Source organism: Pongo pygmaeus, chromosome 15 (assembly GCF_028885625.2).
Source record: "Pongo pygmaeus isolate AG05252 chromosome 15, NHGRI_mPonPyg2-v2.0_pri, whole genome shotgun sequence".
Lineage (NCBI taxonomy): Eukaryota > Metazoa > Chordata > Mammalia > Primates > Hominidae > Pongo > Pongo pygmaeus.
Window position 1 is genome coordinate 17,622,354 of NC_072388.2, and position 23,619 is coordinate 17,645,972.

The 23,619-nt window shown below is 38.9% G+C and overlaps 1 protein-coding gene across 1 annotated transcript in view; it reads right to left on the bottom strand.

The window, feature by feature from the left end:
- Nucleotides 1–13,036: 13,036 nt before the first annotated feature.
- LOC134738188 (olfactory receptor 11H4-like) overlaps nt 13,037–23,619 on the bottom strand; it is a 38,106-nt gene continuing 27,523 nt past the window's right edge. Inside the window, 1 exon segment of the mRNA XM_063652124.1 lies at nt 13,037–13,989. Coding sequence (XP_063508194.1) covers nt 13,037–13,989 — 953 coding nt within the window.

Consider the following 23,619-nt stretch of genomic DNA (forward strand, 5'->3'; position numbering starts at 1 on the left):
AGATGATTGCCTGAAGGTGGCGCAAAAAAACAGAAAGAGCTACCATGAGAGCCGTCGGGGAGTTCAGCTTCCCTTGGGCCCTACTTGGCTCAGACTGGGGTCGCAGATCCAGGCATTTCCAGAGGCACTGGCTTCTGAAGCAGGCGACGGTCAACGCAGGGTGAAAGCCATTCGGCCGCCCTTCTGGCTTCAGAGTCACGCGATGCACGCATTTCTAACGTGCAACAGCACGGTTAGTCGACTCAGCCTCTCCGGTTTTCCAAAGCTTTGTAGTCTGCACAGTTGTCCTGCAGAAAGCAAATGGCAACCCCTAGAGTTTAGTGATTGCTTAATCTACATGGAGATGAAAGGAGGCAATTGAGGTTGCCTCAGTGGCGCAATCGGTTACCGCGTTCGGCTGTTAACTGGAAGGTTGGTGGTTCAAATCCACCCAGGGACATGATTTTAAATGTTGGTGGTTGTGGCCAGGTGCAGTGCCTCAGGCCTATTAATCTCAACACTTTGAGAGGCCGACGTAGGGGAAGCCTCCACTGAGCTCGGAAGTTCAAGACCAGTGAGAATCCCAACTCATCAAAAAAAAAAAAATTGCAGTTGTTTCTCCTCAGGCCTATCACTGTATTGAAAAGTGAAAGACTGTTCCCTTGTGTCTTGTGCATCCCAGGAGGACACACAGCAGAAGGTCCCCCTCCGAGCCTCCTAGAAAAGAAGATCTCTGCAGAACAAACTAGCTTGTATGTACAGGAAACTGAAAGTATTTGAAGAAACAAACTTCAAAAATTCTGCCTTGCTTTCCACAAAAATTAACCCATCACAGTCTGCCTTCAAGTGGTATCATACCTCTTCACATAACTCCTCTCCCTGCCTTTATGCTATTGTCACGCATTTTACTTTACGCGTGTTATAAACCTTACAATCCATCTCTATTTTGTTTCAAGAGTGAGATGTGTTTTTGCTTGTTTGTTTGTTTTTGTTTTTTTGTTGTTGTTGGTGGTGTTTTTAAGACGAGTCTTACTCTATCGGACAGGCTGGAGTGCAGTGGCACGGTCTTGGCTCACTGCAACCTCTGCTTTCCGAGTTCGAGCAATTCTCCTGACTCAGACTCCTGAGTAGCAGAGATTACAGGCATGGGCTACCACATCTGACTAACTTTTGAATTTTTAGTAGAGAGGAAGTTTCACCATGTTGGCCAGGCTGGTCTCAAACTCCTGACCTCAAGTGATCCACCTTCCTCGGCCTCCCAAAATGCTGGGATTCCAGGTGTGCGCCATCGTGCCCAGCTAAACAGTCAGATGTTAAAATTATATATTTGCCTATGTAGATGTCATTTCTAGTGTCTTTTTTTTTTTTATCCAGATTTTCATCTGGTGTCAGTTTCTTTCTGCCTGGAGGACTCCTTTAACTTGACTATTACGTGTCTTAAACTTGCAGTATCATTTACTGATGCTCTGTTCATTAAAAAAAAGAAAAAAAATTGTTGGCCGGGCACGGTGGCTCACGCCTGTAATCCCAAAACTTTGGGAGGCCGAGGTGGGCAGATCACGTAGTCAGGAGATCGAGACCATCCTGGCTAACATGGTGAAACCCCGTCTCTACTATGAATACAAAAAAAAAAAAAAAAATTAGCTGGGCGTGGTGGTGGGTGCCTGTAGTCCCAGCTACTTAGGAGGCTAAGGCAGGAGAATGGTGTGAACCCAGGAGGGTGGAGCTTGCAGTGAGCCAAGATCATGCCAATGCACCCAGCCTGGGCAGCAGAGCGAGACTCCGTCTTAAAAAAAAAAAACAAAAAAACTGATCACAAAGTATTGTATATTTCTCACTGCATCTTGTGGTCAGAAAAGTTTGAGAAACTGCTCTCCATAGGCAAATTCCAGGTTCAATCTCTCCATCTACCTCTTTATCTCTTCTCCATGTTCCACGCTATGCAAACAAGACCATGGAGAGAGGAAGGCAGATTCCATCAATGGGTGGTGTTAAGTTTTTTCTATGAGGTTGCTGCACATTTGGGACACTTCAATGCTGGTGACTTGAGATTCTAGTAGGTAGATTGTCCTTTTCATCTCTAGCCACATGGTAAAATCACTTGGGAGCTTTTTAAGACTACTAATGGCTTCCACCCACCTGGAAGCATTTAAATCAGAATCTCTATGTGTAGAGTCCAGGCACTTGTGTTAGTTAAAACCTCACCAGGCTTTATAATATGACAGAATGGTTTAAAGCTACTGAATAGGCCCACCCTATTTCCCACCATTCTCTTTGTTTCTCTTTCACCATCAGCTTCTTTCCCAGAGAAAGTAAAGATTTTAGTCTCTGTTTTCACAGTCTCAAGTAAATCACTCTCTTTCTCAACTGGACTTCCAAGGCAAAGATTTCTTCCTATTTTATCTATCTGCATTTTTGCAAAGTTGGCCTCTGGATTCCATTTCCCAAAGCTAATTCACCGCAAAAGTTGCCCCTCAAGTCAAGGAGCTGGGCTTTCATACATGTGAACCTGTCACTCATGGGTAAATATTTTGCAGGCAGGGTTGCTGGGTGCTGTGGGATTGACATAAACTCCCAGGTGTTGCCAGCTCTGAGCCTCAGGTGAGCTTGTGACTAAGTGACTCCAGTAGTCTGAGGACAGTCCTTACTCAGAAGGGCCTTTGGAAGCAAAAGCAAACATAGGCATGAGAGGGTAAAAAACAAACAAACAAACAAAAAAACTCGTGTCATCTTGGCTTATACCTAACAGAACTTGTGCAAGAATGGTTATTAAGGTGGGTATCATACACAGCAGAACTTCGTAAATACCAAGTCTGGAGTTTAAGGGATAGGCTGAAGAGATTTTGCAGGTTTGTAAACATTTTTGCCGACTTGAACACACTTTTGTTTGGGTTTGGTTTTTCTCCTCAGTGGTAAGAGCTGCACACAATAGGGTAGCTAGGATATTATAATTTGAATTAGTACATTTGTATTTTGCCAAGAACCAAGAAGAACTATGGTGATTTCAATTTTTTAGTACTTTATTTTCATCAGTTTGAAAAGTAGGACTTTTGCTCCTTTTTTTGGCTTCTGGCACCTTTTTGCTTTTCACACTTCCTCAAAGACCAGTTACTTAGAATCTAAATTGTGATTGCTTATTCTTTCAGTATTCTAGGGGAAAGTTGATTTAATCTTGACAAAGTGTATTCAATTAAAATAATTGTTCTCTTAAATCTTTTCTTTCTTTCTTTTTTCTTTTTTTTTTTTTTGAGATGGATTCTTCCTCTGTCACCCAGGCTAGAGTGCAGTGGCACAATCTTGGCTCACTGCAACCTCTGCCTTCTGGGTTTAAAAGATTCTCCTGCCTCAGGCTCCCGAGTAGCTGGGCCTATAGGTGCATGCCATCAGGCCCGGCTAATTTTTGTATTTTTATTAGAGATGCGGTTTCACCATGTTGTTCTCTTAATCTTTTCACCTTTTAAGTTTGTCCTTCTTTTCTCCAATTTGCAATAGTGAGTGTGGCTTGCAGCTAAATAATATATTTCTCAGAGCTACTTATTCCTGGAGCTTGGCAGTCTGCAGTCCTGGAGGGGGAGCATCTAGAAAGCAGCCCTCTATAAGTTGAGAATAACTACGAGAATTGTGGGTTATAAGGCTTTGAGCAGCTCTGGCCTCCCTGTCCTCTTTTGTTTCTACTGTGGGGTGTGACAAGAGAAGGGACTCATCTGAGAGTGACTTCATATTGTGGCCTTTCACCGTTTACCTCTAGAAATTTGATTCAGGCAAGCTGGGGAGATTCTTCTTCTCTGAGAAGAAGAATTCATTATACAGCTGGACAATGGAATCTGTGATCTGCCTGTAGAGGTTAGAGGTGCATCCTGTTCCAGGAAATAATTACAATTTAGACAAGTTATACATGTTTGCTTAAGAGAATGCTTTCTGCACATTTCATGTTCTTCCTTTCTATCTTAGCCTAGGGAGAAAACCGTGGGGACTCAGGGCTGGAACTTTAGTGTGATGGGGCAGAAGCTTAATTTTCACATGATTCTCAACAAATGGCAGCACATCACATGTATTATCATGTCCAATGGCTGCAACATGAAGGAGGCTTTTCCGAAATGGTTGCCGCTTTGGTATGGGAAGGATCTGGTTACTGTTCTTCTGGCCCAGCACAATGTTAGGAAATGATGGCCTCTGTGTGAGAACAATCTGAGAGGAGAGGGGTTGGAGAGAAACACCTTGCGGTGGTAGAATGAAGAGTAAACAAGGCATAAGGGAAGCTGATGAGGATGGCAGCAGAGGAGACTCTCATTCTGCTACATGAGGTGCTCAGAACCTGCATTCTACTGAATGCCAATCACATAAAAAGCAGAGAGACAGCAGGCAGCGTACAGCCGCAGACAGAAGACAGCAGACAGCCGAGGAATCGCAAGAATGATTTTAGAGATAGATACCTCCTCTAGGATGGAGGCAAATCTTTCAGCCTATAGATTAGATTTGTTAAAATACCTAGTCATACAAATACCTAATGCATGTGGGGCTTAAAACATAGATGACGCGTTGAAATCTGCAGCAAACCACCATGGCACATGTATACCTATGTAACAAACCTGCACATTCTGCACATGTATCCCAGAACTTAAAGTAAAAAAAAAAAAAAAAAAAACCAGCAAGCAAACAAACAAACAAAAACCCTAGTCATAGAACTGCCCTTGCTTTCTGACAGCGTCCAACTGGAGCAAACTACCACTTCCTTAGACCCTCCCCGAAATCACCCAACATAGCACAAATCCTAAAATAGGTTCTTTCTAACATCTTCATACTGAGACATCCCAGAGTTTCCCCATGAAATATGTTATCCCTTGCTATGCTGAGTGATAAACACAACTTGTTCATCAGGTATTCCTGAGATCTTTGACTCTAATCCCATGATTTTAGGATGATAGACTCTAATCCCATTATTTTAGGATGATAGACTCTAATCCCATCCAGGTTGCTGCGAATGCTATTAATTCATTCCTTTTTCTGGCTGAGTAGTATTCCATCATATATATACACCACATTTTTTTTATCCACTCGTTGCTTGATGGGCATTTGGGCTGGTTCCACATTTTTGAAATTGCGAATTGTGCTGCTATAAGCATGCATGTGCAAGTATCTTTTCCGTATAATGACTTCTTTTCCTCTAGGTAGATACCCAGTAGTGGGACTGTTGGGTCAAACGGTAGTTCTATTTTTAGTTCTTTAAGTAATCTCCACACCATTTTCTGTGTGGTTGTACTAGTTTAAATTCCCACCAGCAGTGTAGAAGTGTTCCCATTTTACTGCATGCATGCCAACATCTATTATTTTTTGAATTTTTGATTATGACCATTCTTGTGGGAGTCAGGTGGTATTGCATTGTGGTTTTGAGTTGCATCTCCCTGATCATTAATGATGTTGAGCATTTTCTCATGTGTTTGTTGGCCATTTGGATATCTTCTTTTGAGAATTGTCTATTCATGGCCTTAGCCCACTTTTTGATGGGATTATTTTTTTTCTTGCTGATTTGTTTGAGTTTGTTTTCGATTCTGGATATTAGTCCTTTGTTGGATGTATAGATTGTGAAGATTTTCTTCCACTCTGTGTGTTGTCTGTTTACTCTGCTGACTTTTCCTTTTGCTGTGCAAAAGCTCTTTAGTTTAATTAAGTCCCATCTATTTGTTTGTACTGCATTTGCTTTTGGGTTCCTGGTCATGAAATCCTTGCCTAAGCCAATGTCTAGAAGGGCCTTTCTGATGTTATTTTCTAGAATTTTTATGGTTTTAGGTATTAGATTTAAGTCCTTGATCCATCTTGAGTTGATTTTGTATAAGGAGAGAGATGAGGATCCAGTTTCATTCTCCTACATGTGGCTAGCCAATTATACCAGCACCATTTGTTGAATAGGGTGTCTTTTCCCTACCTTATGTTTTTGTTGGCTTTGTCAAAGATCAGTTGGCTGTGAATATTTAGGTTTATTTCTGGGTTCCCTATTCTGTCCCATTGGTCTATGTGCCTATTTTTATACCAATGCCATGCTGTTTTGGTGACTATGGCCTTATAGTGTAGTTTGAAATCAGGTAATGTGATGCCTCCAGGTTCTTCTTTTTGCTTAGTCTTGCTTTGGCTATGCAGGCTCTTTTTTGGTTTCATATGAATTTTGGGTTTTTTTTTTCTAGTTCTGTGAAGAATGTTGGTGGTATTTTGGTGGGAATTGCATTGACTTTGTAGAATGCTTTTGGCAGTATGATCATTTTCACAATATTGATTCTACTCATTCATTAACATGGAATGTGTTTCCATTTGTTTATGTCGTCTATGATTTCTTTCAGCAGTGTTTTGTAGTTTTTCTTGTAGAGGAATACTGCTTTGTTTTCTACCTCCTTGGTTAGGTATATTCCTAAGTTGTGTGTGTGTGTGTGTGTGTGTGTGTGTGTGTGTGTGTGTGCAGCCATTGTAAAAGGGGTTGAGTTCTTGATTTGATACTCGGCTTGGTCACAGTTGGTGTGTAGCAGGGCTACTGATCTGTGTACATTGATTTTGTATCCTGAAACTTTGCTGAATTCATTGATCAGTTCTAGGTGCTTTTTAGAGGAGTCTTTAGGGTTTCCAGGTATACAATCATATCATCAACAAAGAGTGGTTGACTTCCTCTTTAATGATTTGGATGCCCTTTACTTCTTTCTCTTGTCTGATTGCTCTGGCTAGGACTTCCAGTACTATGTTGAATAAAGTGGTGACAACGGGCATTCTTGTCTTGTTCCAGTTCTCAGAGGGAATGCTTTCAACTTTTCCCCATTCAGTATTATGTTGGCAGTGGGTTTGTCATAAATGGGTTTTACTACATTGAGGTATATCCCTTGTATGCTGATTTTGCTGAAAGTTTTGATCATAAAGGGATGCTGGATTTTTGTTGAATACTTTTTCTGAATCTATTGAGATGATCATGTGATTTTTGTTTTTAATTCTGTTTATGTGGTGTATCACATTTATTGACTTGCATATGTGAAATCATCCCTATATCCCTGGTATGAAACCTGCTTGAATGTGGTAGAATATCTTCTCGATATGCTGTTGGATTCAGTTAGCTAGTTTTTTGTTAAGGATTTTTGCATCTATCTTCATCAGGGATGTTGATCTGCAGTTCTATTTTTTTGTTATGTCGTTTCCTGTTTTTGGTATTAGGGCAATACCCAGAATAGGTGAATACAGAGAGACAGAAAGTGAATTAGTGGTTTCCAGGGAGCGACTGCTAATGGGTTTGGAATATTTTTTGGTGGTAGGGGAAGTGGGGTTGTGAAATTATCCTAAAGTTTATTGTGGTAGTAGTTGCACAACTATGTAAATGAACTAAAAACACTGAATTGTACACTTTAAAAGGGTGAAGTGTATGGTATATGAATTATATTTCAATCAAACTGTTACTGAACAAGAAAGGTTAAAAAAGTTTACTTCCATTACAGAATTGTGATCTCCCTGAGGGAAGGAAGGAAATTTTGATAATCTGGGATAATCCAAAAGCTAGTACAATGCGGAGATAGTTTTTCTCAGAAATATTTTAAACGAATGACTGCATAAGTTGCCATACAAACTTTTCTTCATATTCTCAATCCTTTTTACTATGTGTAATCTTCCAAATATAAGTATGTAAAGAACATTCAGAAGAGACAACTATTTTGGATACAACATTTTTTAAATTATACTTTAAGTTCTAGGGTACATGTGCAAAACGCGCAGGTTTGATACATAGGTATACATGTGCCATGTTGGTTTGCTGCACCCATCAACTCATCGTTTACATTAGGAATTTCTCCTAATGCTATCCCTCTCCCAGCCACCCATCCCCTGACAGGCCCCAGGGTGTGATGTTCCCCACCCTATGTCCAAGTGTTCTCATTGTTCAATTCCCACCTATGAGTGAGAACATGTGGTGTTTGGTTTTCTGTCTTTGCGATAGTTTGCTGAGAATGATGGTTTCCAGATTCATCCATTTCCCTACAAAGGACAGGAGCTCATCATTTTTATGGCTGCATAGTATTCCATGCTGTATATGTGCCACATTTTCTTAATCCAGTCTATCATTGTTGGACATTTAGGTTGGTTCCAAATCTTTGCTATTGTGAATAGTGCCACAATAAACATACGTGTGCATGTGTCTTTATAGCAGCATGATTTATAATCCTTTGGGTATATACCCAGTAATGGGATGGCTGGGTCAAATGGCATTCCTAGTTCTAGATCCCTGAGGAATCGCCACACCGACTTCCACAATGGTTGAACTGGCTTACAGTCAAACCAACAGTGTAAAAGTGTTCCTATTTCTCCACATCCTCTCCAACACCTGTTGTTCCCTGACTTTTTAATGATCGCCATTCTAACTGGTGTGAGATGGTAGCTCATTGTGGTTTTGATTTGCACTTCTGTGATAGCCAGTGATAATGAGCATTTTTTCATGTGTCTTTTGGCTACCTAAATGTCTTCTTTTGAGAAGTGTCTGTTCATATCCTTTGCCCACTTGTTGATGGGGTTGTTTGTTTGTTTTCTTGTAAATTTGTTGGAGTTCATTATAGATTCTGGATATTAGCCCTTTGTCAGATGAGTAGATTGCAAAAATTTTCTCCCATTCTGTAGGTTGCCTGTTCACTCTGATGGAAGTTTCTTCTGCTGTTCAGAAGCTCTTTAGTTTAATTAGATCCCATTTGTCACTTTTGACTTTTGTTGCCATTGCTTTTGGTGTTTTAGACATGAAGTCCTTGCCCATGCCTATGTCCAGAATGGAATTGCCTAGGTTTTCTTCTAGGATTTTTATGGTTTTAGGTCTAACATTTAAGTCTTTAATCCATCGTGAATTAATTTTTGTATAAGGTGTAAAGAAGAGATCCAGTTTCAGCTTTCTCCATATGGCTGGTCAGTTTTCCCAGCACCATTTATTAAATAGGGAATCATTTCCCCATTCCCTGTTTTTGTCAGGTTTGTCAAAGATCAGATAGTTGTAGATATGTGGCATTATTTCTGAGGGCTCTGTTCTGTTGCATTGGTCAATATCTCTGTTTTGGTACCAGTACCATGCTCTTTTGGTTACTGTAGCCTTGTAGTATAGTTTGAAGTCAGGTAGCATGATGCCTCCAGCTTTGTTCTTTTGGCTTAGGATTGACTTGGCATTGTGGGCTCTTATTTGGTTCCATGTGAACTTTAAAGTAGTTTTTTACAACTCTGTGAAGAAAGTCATTGGTAGCTTGATGGGGATGGCATTGAATCTATAAATTACCTTGGGCAGTGTGGCCATTTCCACGATATTGATTCTTCCTACCCATGAGCATGGAATGTTCTTCCATTTGTTTGTATCCTATTTTATTTCTTTGAGCAGTGGTTTCTAGTTCTCCATGAAGAGGTCCTTCACATCCCTTGTGAGTTGGATTCCTAGGTATTTTATTCTCTTTGAAGCAATTGTGAATAGGAGCTCACTCATGATTTGGCTCTCTTTGTCTGTTATTGGTGTATATAAGAATGCTTGTGATTTTTGCACATTGATTTTGTATCCTGAGACTTTGCTGAAGTTGCTTATCAGCTTAAGGAGATTTTGGGCTGAGACAATGGGGTTTTCTCGATATACAATCATATCATCTGCAAACAGGGACAATATCCTTGTTAACTTTCTGTCTCATTGATCTGTCTAATGTTGACAGTGGGGTGCTAAAGTCTCCCATTATTATTTTGTGGGAGTCTAAGTCTGTTTGTAGGTCTCTAAGGACTTGCTTTATGAATCTGGGTGCTCCTGTATTGGGTGCATATATATTCAGGATAGTTAGCTCTTCTTGTTGAATTGATCCCTTTACCATTATGTAATGGCCCTCTTTGTCTCTTTTGATCTTTGTTGGTTTAAAGTCTGTTTTTTCAGAGACTACAATTGCAACCCCTGCCTTTTTTTGTTTTCCATTTGCTTGGTAGATCTTCCTCCATCCTTTTATTTTGAGCCTATTTGTGTCTCTGCATGTGAGATGGTTTTCCTGAATACAGCACACTGATGGGTCTTGATTCTTTATCCAATTTGCCAGTCTGTGTCTTTTAATTGGAGCATTTAGCCCATTTACATTTAAGGTTAATATGGTTATGTGTGAATTTGATCCTGTCATTATGATGTTAGCTGGTTATTTTGCTCTTTAGTTGATGCAGCTTCTTCCTAGCCTCAATGCTCTTTACTATTTGGCATGTTTTTGAAGTGACTGGCACAGATTGCTCCTTTCCATGTTTAGTGCTTCCTTCAGGAGCTCTTTTAGGGCAGGGCTGGTGGTGACAAAATCTCTCAGCATTTGCTTGTCTGTAAAGTATGTTATTTCTCCTTCACTTATGAAGCTTAGTTTGCCTGGATATGAAATTCTGGGTTGAAAATTCTTTTCTTTAAGAATGTTGAATATTGGCCCCCACTCTCTTCTGGCTTGTAGAGTTTCTGCGGAGAGATCCACTGTTAGTCTGATGGGCTTCCCTTTGTGGGTAACCTGACCTTTCTCTCTGGCTGCCCTTAACATTTTTTCCTTCATTTCAACTTTGGTGAATCTAACAATTATGTGTGTTGGAGTTGCTCTTCTTGAGGAGTATCTTTGTGGTGTTCTCTGTATTTCTGGAATTTGAATGTTGGCCTGCCTTGCTAGATTGGGGAAGTTCTCCTGGATAATATCCTGCAGAGTGTTTTCCAACTTGCTTCCATTCTCCCTGACGCTTTCAGGTACACCAATCAGATGTAGATTTGGTCTTCTCACACAGTCCCATTTTTCTTGGAGGTTTTTTTCATTTCTTTTTATTCTTTTTTCTCTAAACTTCTCTTCTTGCTTCATTTCATTCATTTGATCTTCCATCACTGATAACCTTTCTTCCAGTTGATCGAATCGGCTACTGAAGCTTGTGTATTTGTCACATAGTTCTCGTGCCGTGGTTTTCAGCTCCATCAGGTCCTTTAAGGACTTCTCTGCATTGATTATTCTAGTTAGCCATTCATCTAATCTTTTTTCAAGATTTTTAACTTCTTTCCCATGGGTTTGGACTTCCTCCTTTAACTCGGAGAAGTTTGATCATCTGAAGCCTTCTTCTCTCAACTCGTCAAAGTCATTCCCCATCCAGCTTTGTTCCATTGCTTGTGAGGAGCTGCATTCCTTTGAAGGAGGAGAGGTGCTCTGATTTTTAGAATTTTCAGTTTTTCTCCTCTGTTTTTTCCCCATCTTTGTGGTTTTATCTACCTTTGGTCTTTGATGATGGTGACATACAGATGGGGTTCTGGTGTGGATGTCCTTTCTGTTTGTTAGTTTTCCTTCTAACAGTCAGGACCCTCAGCTGCAGGTCTGTTGGAATTTGTTGGAGGTCTACTCCAGACCCTGTTTGCCTGGGTTTCAGCAGTGGAGGCTGCAGAACAGTGGATATTGGTGAACAGCAAATGTTGCTGCCTGATCATTCCTCTGGAAGTTTTGTCTCAGAGGGGTACCCAGCCATGTGAGAGTCAGTCTGCCCCTACTGGCGGGTGCCTCCCTGTTAGGCTACTCAGGGGTCCGGGACCCACTTGAGGAGGCAGACTGTCTGTTCTCAGATCTCAAACTGCATGCTGGGAGAACCACTACTGTTTTCCAAGCTGTCAGAGAGGGACATTTAAGTCTGCAGAGATTTCTGCTGCCTTTTGTTTGGCTATGCCCTGTCCCCAGAGGTGGAGTCTACAGAGGCAGGCAGGACTCCTTGAGCTGCAGTGGGCTCCACCCAGTTCAAGCTTCCCGGCCCCTTTGTTTACCTACTCAACCCTCAGCAATGGTGGGCGCCCCTCCCCCAGCCTTGCTGCCACCTTGCAGTTTGATCTCAGACTGCTGTGCTAGCAATGAGCGAGGCTCTGTGGGTGTGGGACCCTCTGAGCCAGGTGCGGGATATAATCTCTTGGTGTGCCATTTGCTAAGACCATCAGAAAAACACAGTATTAGGGTGGGAGTGACCCAATTTTCCAGGTGCCATCTGTCACCCCTTTCCTTGGCTAGGAAAGGGAATTCCCTGACCCCTTGTGCTTCCTGGGTGGGCTGATGCCTGGCCCTGCTTTGGCTCACACTTGGTGCACTGCACCCACTGTCCTGCACCCACTGTCTGGCAATCCCCAGTGAGATGAACCTGGTACCTCAGTTGGAAATGCAGAAATCATTCGTCTTATGCATCACTCACGCTGGGAGCTGTAGACTGGAGCTGTTCCTATTAGGCCATCTTGGAACTGCCCCAATCCAGTCCTCAGACCCTGCCTTCTAAAAAGCTCTCCAGTGACACCCAGCTGATGATCAAAGACCACACTTTCAGTAGCAAGGATTGTGGGACATATTTTAAAATATACAGGAGTGGAAGCATGGTTAGTAAGAAGAAAATGAAATAATGCAACTGACATCAGACAAAGGGATTGAGGAGGGGAAGGAAGGAGATGATTTCTTAGACATTCACTTTCATGTGGTAAAACTTTTCCATTGATTCGATTATCAGGTAATAGCTCGTCCTACCAGTCAAAGTTGACCTCATGTTCTTATATGAAAGTTCTTTTCATTTCATGTATAAAACATATAAAGTATAGATTGTTACAGAGTTTGTGTGGTTTCTTTAGATATTGTCCTGACCATGAAAAATGATAGAAACTAATAAGGAAATATGAAGTAATATATTTATTTTATTTAAATTAATATTATTGACATATATGCTAGGTACCGTGTTGGGTTCTGGAATTAACAGAAATTAATAAAGCATAGTTCCTGCTCTCAAGGAACTTAAAATCTAATAAAGATGGGAGGCATGTGAAGACACATTTGTAAATAGCTGAGCATAATACAAGAAAGAATGAAAGACATGTTAAATAGAAGTGTAAGTAATGTGCTGTAGAAGAGGCAATTAATTCTGCCTGGGGAAAGGATTCATTGATAACATGGCATTTAGGATTTTGAAATGTCTCCTTTGAAAAGTTCACATCTACTTGCCAGTTTCTCAGCTCTTCACTGCTAGAGGGCTCACAGTCTGAACTTACTTGGGAATAACTCACTAACATCACAGACCAATTTTAGGAGCCCCCTAGAACTTTCTTCAAGGCATCCTTCATTTCTTTATTCTGGAGGCTGTAGATCATGGGGTTGAACAAAGGGGTCAAAACTGAGTAGAACAAAGTTGTGAACTTCTGCATGCTTTCTGCTCGTCCTGACCCTGGGCTCACATATGTCATCATGACTGAGCTATAAAATAAAAACATGACAGCCAGGTGTGAGGAGCAGGTGGAGAAGGCCTTCTTCCGGCCAGCAGCCGAGGGTACCTGCATCACAGACCTCAGCACCAGGGTATAGGAGCCAATAATGTAGAAAATAGTCGCAAAGATGAGGAGTGAATTCATGGTGCCACATATGAGAACAGTCCCTGGGATTGGGACACAGGCTGATGCCAGGGCCAGCAGGGGACTGAGGTCACATAGAAAGTCATCAATCATGTTTCAGTCACAAAATGGCAGCTGGGTAATGTGTATAACTGGGACTAGAAACCAGAGGAAACCATAGATGCAGAAAAAGATGATCAGGCTGCTACAAAACTTAATAGTCATGACAGTAGGATAGTGTAGGGGGCAACAGATTGCCAGGAACCAGTCATAGGACATGATGGAGAGAAATAAGCATTCAGTTATGCCCAGTGAGAAGAAGAAGTATAACTGGAGGAGACATCGAGCTAAGGAAATGCTTTTGTTTTTGGAAAGGAAGTTTGCTAGCATGTTGGGCACATCAGAGTTGACATAACATATCTCCAGGAAGGAGAAGTTGGCCAGCAGAATGCACATGGTGGTGTGGAACCTGTGGTCCAAGCGCACTGCACACATGATAACCAGGTTTCCAAGGAGAGTCAGTATGTAAGTCACAAAGAATGTGAAAAAGAGGAAGACCCGTATTTCCCAGAGGCAAGAGAAGCCCAAGAGGATTAAATCTCTCACAGTGTTGGAGATATTTCTGGCCTCTGAGGTCATTTTCTGCCATCCTGTGAGGATTAGAGCACAAATTACATATCCAGAGGGAATTATTCCTCCCAATTCCTCCCCAGGAGAGCAAGCACACTTTCCTGGTCATAGGGAAGGGGGTATAGACTAGACCAGTGGTTTCTACTTCTTTTTTGATCAGACTCCCCAACAATACAGTTTTTGAGTATACCCTTCTATATAAGACTATTCACTATAAATTATATATAAACTACTGTCCATCAACATAGTAAAAATTGGTAACACTTTGAAAAAGTTTTATTGGAATCAAAATAAAAATATAAATTCAAAATTTCCTTTCTGCATTCTCATTGGGTTGCCTGGTGCAGCCAGCTTTGGAGAACATGATGGAAAATACATATAGGTGGCTGGCTAAAGCTAAACTGAGAGGTCAGTGTTGGTATGGGTAACTCACATAAAAAAAATTAAAATTAACAGATTTACTAAATGAAACAGTAATATTACTCAAGCAGATTATAGGAGAGAACATGAGACTTAAGAAGCCAGATATGAAAATAACTGCATAGTGACAAAGTGATTTTAAGCAAGTTACAACTTAGCTACGTTAAGTGACCATTTCTAGGCCATTATCGTTATTTACTTTCTATCTGTAAGATGGTGTAGTCATGGGCGCTGGACTTTGTTATTATAAGAATCATACGAAGAAGGCTTTGGAATGTATACAGTTCTGGGATCCAGATGGGGTTTGTAATCCACCAGTGTGTCTCAGCACGAGCTTTGGAGACGTAACAGATCTGGACTTAAATCCTTGCTCTGTCACTTAGTAAGCAGTGTTTCTTCAGCAAAGGACTTAATCTCTGAGCCTACATTACTTTCTCTGTGAAATGTGACTAATAATACATACATAGCAAAGCTGACATGAGAATTGCATGAAACAATATGTATATGCAAAAGTAGTTTACAGATTATAAAATGCTACAGAAATATGAGCTATTATAAACTGTTCAGGTATTATTATGTTGGATATTACAGTCCCTTGTTAATCTTATGAATTAAAGTGGTTTCAAAATGCAAAAGGATGTTTTTTTGCCTGTGAAATTTTAGCCTTTTGACAGGTTAAGTACAAGTGTGTAAGTCTTTCTCTGTGTGTGTGTGTGTGTGTGTGTGTATGATTAGGAGAGTGCTTTCCAGGCCCTTTAGACCACACCAAAGATGTAACTCCCTCGTGATAAGGTTTCTTATTAAGACTTTTTTTTTTTGAAATGGAAAGATTTAGGTAAAAAAAAAAAAAATAGCAAATATGTAGGCTGAACAAGCCAAAAGATCTAATGTACAACATGAAGACAATTGTTCATATTAGTGTATTGTATTTAGGATATTTGCCAAATGAGTAGATTATAGGTATGCTTGCCACAAGTGGTGGGGGAATGGGCTCTGGACTTCATTATTATAAGACTACTTTGTAACCTTGTGAGACGATGGGTGTATTAATTTCTTCCACTATAGTAATCATTTTCTTTATATATGTATCTGGTAACATCATGTTGTATACCTTAAATATACATAATACATGTTATTTTTTAAAAAACTTATTTTTTGTGCCAACCAGACACACCTGAATTCTCATTTTCTTCCTGATAGGCTATCTTTCCTGGCAGGAATATCACTGTAGCCTTATACGACAGGATCCTTTCTTGATGGCTACACTGTGGTTTGTATTAAGGCTACTTAGGTTGCAATCTGAAAAACTTCCTGGTTGATCTCTTCCCACACTGCCCTTTCCTCACCCTGCTCTCTGGGGGACTTTTGTGGAAGTGAGGATCAGACTACACTCATAACCATAACAGAACAGCACTGAAAACCATCATCTCAAACCAGGCATCCTTGTGGAAGTCCAGTTTGCATGCAACCTATTTACTCTCTGGTATTTTTTGATTTAGTGTTTTATTAATCCCTGGAGAAACCTGGCTACGATTTTTGAACATAGGGAAATAGAAATCGTTGCAAATTTTAGGCTTTGATTTAGGCCAAAATTTAGCCTAGAAATTTAGAATATGGACCTCTCATCCCTGCTTCACCTGTCTTTTTCCTTCTACATGCCTTCCAGTCTAGAAGCCCAGAGCTCAAATGCTCTGTCCACATTTTCTTAACCACATCAGTTCATTAGAAAAAAAAATCTGGTGAACTCCTGCATAAATGTAATCCCCAAGATGTGAGCAGTTTTTTGTCTTCTTTGAAGCCCTTAATTTATCATTGCTTTTATTATTTCTAATGTTTTCATCAATTAGATATATTATCCCCTTTCTCCCACTACCTCCTTGCGCCCCTGTTTCCTACTTGTTTTTATTGCATGAGGGACAACTGATTCAAGGTGTTATGTCCTAGGGACCCACTTAAGGAAATGGAACATTGTACCTTGTTCACCCATTTTCTCCTGTGTTCTGAAGGAAATACAGTCAAGTTTGTCCTTCTATTTTTTGGAATAATGTATTGCTCGCATTCACTGGCCTCAGATAAATTATGGATTAGAATGGAACCTTAAAGATCCCATTTTCTCCTTGATCTAAACTCACTGAATCTTGGAGCTGGAAGAGACTTTAAGGGTTCTCCAGCCTCACTTCCACCAGCTCTAAGAGTCCCTCTCTTTTACCTTCTTGTTAGTTGATTATCTAGCTTCTGCTGGAATAACCAATGACAAAGAGCTCATTACGAAGGAAGGCAGGGCATCTCTTTCAGAGAAGCTTTCAGTTTTAGAAGTTGCAATAAATTTTCTTGTTCTCTCTTGTATTCCTGAGTCACTTTCCCATTTTGATTTATTGTTTTGGTCTCACTTCTGCCTCAGAAAGGGGAAACTAACACTTATAACATGCCCACCCTATGCACATACTCCGTTAGGATTTTGAACATGCATTACTCTTCTTCCTCTTGCAATAATTATGGAAGTAATAATTGAGCCATAGGAGGGCTGAGTAACCAGCCCAGATGCGCAGACAGTGAGTGGCAGCACTAGGCATAACTTGTTCTTTCTGCTATATCGTGCTCAGAATAAGTCTATAAAGCAGCATTGAAAAATATTTGAGGAAAGCACCCACGTCCTCTTTGAGTCTTTTCTATTTAGACCGAGCATTCTTGGTTTCTTCAATTGAATATGGTGTGATTTCCAGATGCTCATCATCCTGGTAGCCTTCGTTTGATTGATCATGTTTTTCTGAAAATATGATGTACTACAACTGAGCATAATACCCCTTATACTGTGTGATTGACACAGAGCACAGAGGTGCTATAACCTTTTTTGCTGTAGAAACTCATGCAGACTTAAGTGAACATTAGTTTTAGTGGTCAGTTACTTTATACTTTTGATTTTTATTGAGGTTTTTCATTTTACTAAAGCACTTAGAGTTTGCCTACAAGAGAAATAGATTGATTTAAAATCAGATTGGCCCTGACACTTGTGTTGTTGAGTTTTTGAAGTGAGGGAGGTTAATGATTGAATTGCACCAACTGCTTCAGTCTATTAAGATATTTTTGGCTTTGCATTGACTTTCAAAGCATTAGCTTTTTTCTCTATTTTATTTTATTTGAGAAACATTTCTTGTATGTTTCATGTAAGTCTGATTAAAATATGTAGGACATGAAAAAATGCCTTTTCAGGTTAACATTTATTGTTAGCAACAATTGTATACAGACAGCTAGGCTAAAAATAGATAAATCATACAAAGATGTTGAAAATGACATTGTAGCCTTTCAGCCAGAACTGCCGTCTTCCAGTACTTCACCAAAATGACAAACACAAAGGGAAAGAGGAGTGGCACCCGATATATGTTCTCTAGGCCTTTTGGAAAACATGGAATTGTTCCTTTGGCCACGTATATGCAAATCTATAAGAAAGGTGATATTGTAGACATCAAGGGAATGTGTACTGTTCAAAAAGGAGTGCCCCACAAGTGTCACCATGGCGAAACTGGAAGAGTCTACAGTGTCCCCCAGCATGCTGTTGGCATTGTTGTAAACAAACTAAGGGCAAGACTCTTGCCAAGAGAATTAATGTGCATATGGAACACATTAGGCACTCTAAGAGCCAAGATAGCTTCCTGAAATGCGAAAATGATCAGAAAAAAAAGAAGCCAAAGACAAAGGTACCTGGGTTCAACTCACCACCCTGCACCACCCAGAAAAGCACACTTTGTGAGAACCAATGGGAAGGAGCCTGAGCTGCTGGAACCTATTCCCTATGAATTCATGGCATATTAGACGTTAAAAAAAAAATAAAAGACCTCTAGACTGTAAGAAAAAAAAAGAAAATGGCATTGTATCTCTGGAAAACATTCTGGCATACAGTATTAAATAGATTGTTTATAAAAAAGTTTTACAAGCAGCTTTTGTACTTTATGGCATTAAAAAACTTTTGCTCAATTTCAGTTTTTAAAAATTTTCTTCCATTCTCCAGGTTTCTTTAAGAAAACCAATAATGGCTTTGAAATCACTTCTGTAAATTCTCTCAGCACACTTAGATTTAATTTGCCTGTGTTTGGGGGAACTTACACTATTTAAAACAATTGAGATTTGCTGGATTTTCATGTCAATTGTCTTTGACAATTTTGTTCTTCTTTCTCTGGTATGGAGATAATCCTTTGGAATGTTCGTATTCTAGTTTATGATGGGTCCAGCGCCTCTCTCTTCTGAGGGCAAGAGATGGCCCATTCTTTTTTGTTCACCTTTGTACATCTCATAAACCTTGCAAGCAGGAAGACCCTCTCACCACAATGCTCTCAGCTGAAGTTTGGAAGATCTTTTTGTTTAGGTCTTAGTCCAGGGACAATATCACCAAATATCTTAGAGAAGGCCATTCTTTCTTTCTAACCACTTTATTTCACCATTCACTCTCTCTCTGTCTGTGTTTCTATCTCTGTCTCTCTCCAAATTTTTTTCCCCTTAGGGTTACTTCAAAGATGACATGATGACTTGGGTTTTCTGTTATTGGATAATTTAAGAACTGGCTACATTATCGTTCATCTTATATAATTTCAGCAGTTGTATAATTAAAGAACAATATTTCTTAACATATTTTCAGTAAAATTGCTTTAAATAACAGCATTAACTTTTTGATTACTGTTCCATCATGAATTTTAGTTCATTTTATGTAAAATGTCACCTTGTTACCATTTATTGAGCAGACATGTGATAGATACAATCTTTTCATGCTTGTCTTCTAAATTTTATTCCACGTTATAGCTGATTACTGGCCTAAACCACTTCAAAAACTCAACAAAAGTTTACTAAGTGAGTACTATGTTTTTATATGCTTTTCAATGCAATGGATATTTTGGAACATATATTTATATACCTGCATGCTGAAATGCCTTTAAAATTGGAAATAGTATTCTTTTCAATAAAATTAAGGGGCATTTAAAAATGTGAATATAAAATTTCAGTGTATATTGTGAGAGCTAAGTCAATAACTTTCACATTTCTAGATGAAGGTTGTTAATTTAAATATGAGATATATAATTTTGCTTTTGCAAAGATGAATAATTATGACACCAGTGTTGGTGGAGGTGCAATAAAAAGATGCTCAGAAAAACTACTGGAGGGAATATAAACTTGTAAACAAATTTTCTTGTGGGCCACTTAAAAATACTCAGAGCTTTTAAACATTTATACCCATTAAATAGAAATTGGACATGTGGAAAAAATTAGTAATAAAGAAGTTAATCATAGAAGTGCAGAAACATTTCCTGAGGAGCTTGTTAAAATGTAGATTCTGACTCAAAAGAAATGAATGGGGTTTGGGATTCCAAATTTCTAATAAGCAATAAGGTAATACTGACTTTGAGTAGCTAAGGTTTATATAGCTTCTTCTTATGCAATCTTTACAGAGTTCTTTGCATAGTGAGTTTATATAGTCTTTAAATACATTTTTGTAGAAAAAGTAAATAACACAGAAGAACAGAAAAATTCCTGTAAAGAAATAAAACTTAAAATTAATAGGGGCAAGTATTACAAGGTCAAATGACAGGTTCTGTAATTTTCTTCTTTATGCATACAGGTCTATGTTTCTCAAAATTCCTATGAGCAACATATATTACTTTTATAAGCTGAGAAAAACAGTCATTATAAAATATTGTTTTTGAAGGTACTCACTCTTCTGGATCTTGTACCTTCCCTAGGCAATTTTTGTGATCTTTGCTATTCCTAGAGTATTCCCAGGTGCTAGTAAGTGCCCTGTTGTGCCATTTGACTTACCATGTAGGTTGTCGGATATCATCTTTCTTTCATTTGCTACTTGGATTTAAAGCCAGTGAAGTCAGCCTCTGTGTCAGCCAGGGTTGAGGAGAAAGAAAATTCCCAACAGGGTATCCTAAAAGCTGTATTTTGCTTTTAGATGAATGATACCATTTCATAAACCTAGGCAGCGATTAGAAGTTAAGTTTAAAAAAATGAATCCAATGTTATGAGGAATAACTGTCAGCTTCTGGAAAAGACCTACACTGTTATTCTTCTCTCATTGGAAGAAGTCATATCTTCATTCTTAGTTTTTTCTTAAAAGAAACAATAAAAAAAGGCATTAGTTTGCATTATGAGTTTTACTTTAGTAAATTTTATTTAAAGGAGAATGCTGCAGTTTCGAGTAAAGATAAAAAATCAAGATAATAGTAGAAAGGATTAAATGATGGCAACATAATTGTCTTTTAATTTTTCTTTTGCCTTTCCAGTTGATATCATTAGAAAGTAATGTCTGTGTTTTTTTTTTTTTTTAAGCCAGAAATGGTAAGGTAGAAAGGTACTTTCTTAAACTTGCATTTCCATACTCAAAATTCATGTTTCTCTGTCCATATTAATGAAATATGAGCACCTGCCTTTGTTAAAAGAGTGAATTCAGACACTGATTTGGAATAGGGAACAAAAAAAGAGCCTTTTCCCTGCTCTTCACTTCCCCTGGAGCTCAGAGTTCTGTCCCTTGTGCTTACACTTTGAGTGCATTTGGAGATTTTCTTTTTAAGTTAGAAAAAACATGACTTATTGCTTCTCAGCCTTTTGGCTAAGATCAAACATGGAGAAAACAAAACTTCCTCCCCACTCCACCCCCTTGCACCCCCAGCAGTAATAAGAATGAAAGCTAGGATTCCTCTGTCCCTGGTGAAACTATTTTGATGCCAAAACCAGCCCCTCTAAAGGGGAATCTTTGTGCTGAGATTCCTCATCTAGTTTAACATTACTCCAAAGACCCATCCTTTGAAGAGTTTATTTCAAACATCAGATACTCTTTTAAACAGTGTTAAACAGATGTAACACTTTGCCCATTTGGCATGTAATTCTGAGACCCTTTCTCTGTTTAAAGGGAACTCTATTTTGTTTACTCATTTTTGAATTCATTACATGGACCTAAAAGTCTAGCCACACCTGTAGTTGACCTTTCACTTTGCCATACAAATGTTATCAGTTAATATTTATTGAAGTTTGTTATATTTCAGGCACTGAGATAACTTTTATGAATAAGCTCATCTAATTCTCATAATAATACAATAAGTTAGATATTAATATTATCTTTATTTTATAGGTGAGATCATTGAAGCTTAGAAAAATAATTTGTTCATGGTCTTACTTTGAAATAAATAAGAAATCCAATCTCTGAGTTCAATTCTGTCTGAGAAAAGAACCGGAGTTCTTAAATATTAAACTATTTGCCCTAAATCTTGACATGGCAGGGAAGGAAAACAATAATTATTGATAACTCTTCTCATGCCAGGCACTGTGACAAATTCTTATGTGTATATCATTTTATTTAATTCTTGCCAGGTACCACTCTTTCAAATTTTCAAAATTGGGTTTTTTATTCTGATTATCAAAGCAATATATGTTTAAACAGGTAAACATTTAGAAGATTAAGAAAAGTGAAATAAAACAAAAATTACCAGCAATTTTGCCAGGCAAACATAAGTTCAGGTAAAAACTTGGTGTATTTCCTTTTTTTTTTTTGTCGTAACCATTTTTCTTCACATATACAAAATCATACATTTACATTTTAGTGTCCTGTTTACATAAGCATTTTTTCATGCAATTAAAACTCAAATATTTTTAAAGCTACAAAATGATGAATCTTACTTTCATTACATTCTCCTGATGTATGTAGGCTATTTTCAATGTTTTAATCTTAAAATAATGCAACAAAAATTTTGGGGTTAATTAATATTAGAATATTTCCCTAGAGTAGATTACTTCAAATTCTCAGGTCAAAAGGCATGTACAATTTAATATCCTCAATACATATTGCTAAATTCCTTTCCCTCCTTCCTTCCTTCCTTCCTTCTTCCCTCCCTCCCTCCCTCCCTCCTTCCTTCCTTCTCAGAGTCTTGCTCTGTCACCAAGGCTGGAGTGCAGTGGTGGGTTTAAGCAATTCTTGTGCTGCAGCCTCCCAAGTAGCTGGGACTGCAGGCGCAAGCCACCATGCCTTGCTAATTTTAGTATTTTTAGTAGAGGCAGGGCTTCACCATGTTGTCCAGGCTGATCTTGAACTCCTGTTCTCAGGGGATCTGCCTGCCTTGGCCTCCCAAAGTGCTGGGATTACAGGAGTGAGCCACCATGCCCGGCCTCATATTGCTAAATTTATTTTTAAAAGATATTGTTATTATTATTATTAATTATTATTATTATTATTATTATTTTGAGACAGAGTTTTGCCCTGTCACCCAGACTGGAATGCAGTGGCACAATCTCAGCTCACTGCAACTTCTGCCTCCCAGTTCAAGGAATTCTCCTGCCTCAGCCTTCTGAGTAGCTGGGATTACAGGTGCAAGCCACCACACCCAGCTAATTTTTGTATTTTTAGTAGAGATGGCATTTCATCATGTTGGCCAGGCTGGTCTCAAACTCCTGACCTCAGGTGATCCTCCCGCCTCAGTCTCCCAAAGTGCTGGGATTACAGGCATGAGCCACTATGCCTGGCCTCAAAATATATTCTTAATATATGTGTTGATGAGGATGCATCTTACAGTATTTGAAAACTTTATCTGTATATTCTATAAGAAAAACATTCATATCTCACTTTTAAGGTTGCATTTTCTGGTCCCTAATTATATATATCTTTTATTTATTAGCCATTCATATTTCTTCTTTTTTTAAGAGGTGAGGTCTTTCCATCTGAATAGACCTATATCTATTGAAGAAATTGAGCCACAATTATTAATGACCTTCCAAAACAGAAAGGATCAGGCCCAGATGGATTCACTGGTGAGTTTTACCAAAAATTTAAGGGAGAGATTATACCAATTTTCTATATTCTCAGAGAATAGAAGCACAGGAAATATATCTAAATCATTATGGGAAAAGGATTACCCTAACACTGAAACCAAATGAAGACATCATGAGAAAAGAAAACTCAGGCAAACATCTCTCCTGAACATGGATGTATAAATCCTTAACCAAATATTAGCAAATCAAATTCAACAATATATAAAAAAGAATTATACAGCATGAGCAAGTGGGATTTATCTCAGGTATGCAAACCTAGTGTGATAAATGAAAATTAATGTAATCTACCACATAAATAGGCTAAAAAAGAAAAATCACATGATCATGTCAATAGATGCAGAAACGACACTTGAAAAACACTCATTCATGATAAAAACTCTCAGCAAACTAGGAATAGGCTAGAACATCCATAACTTGATAAA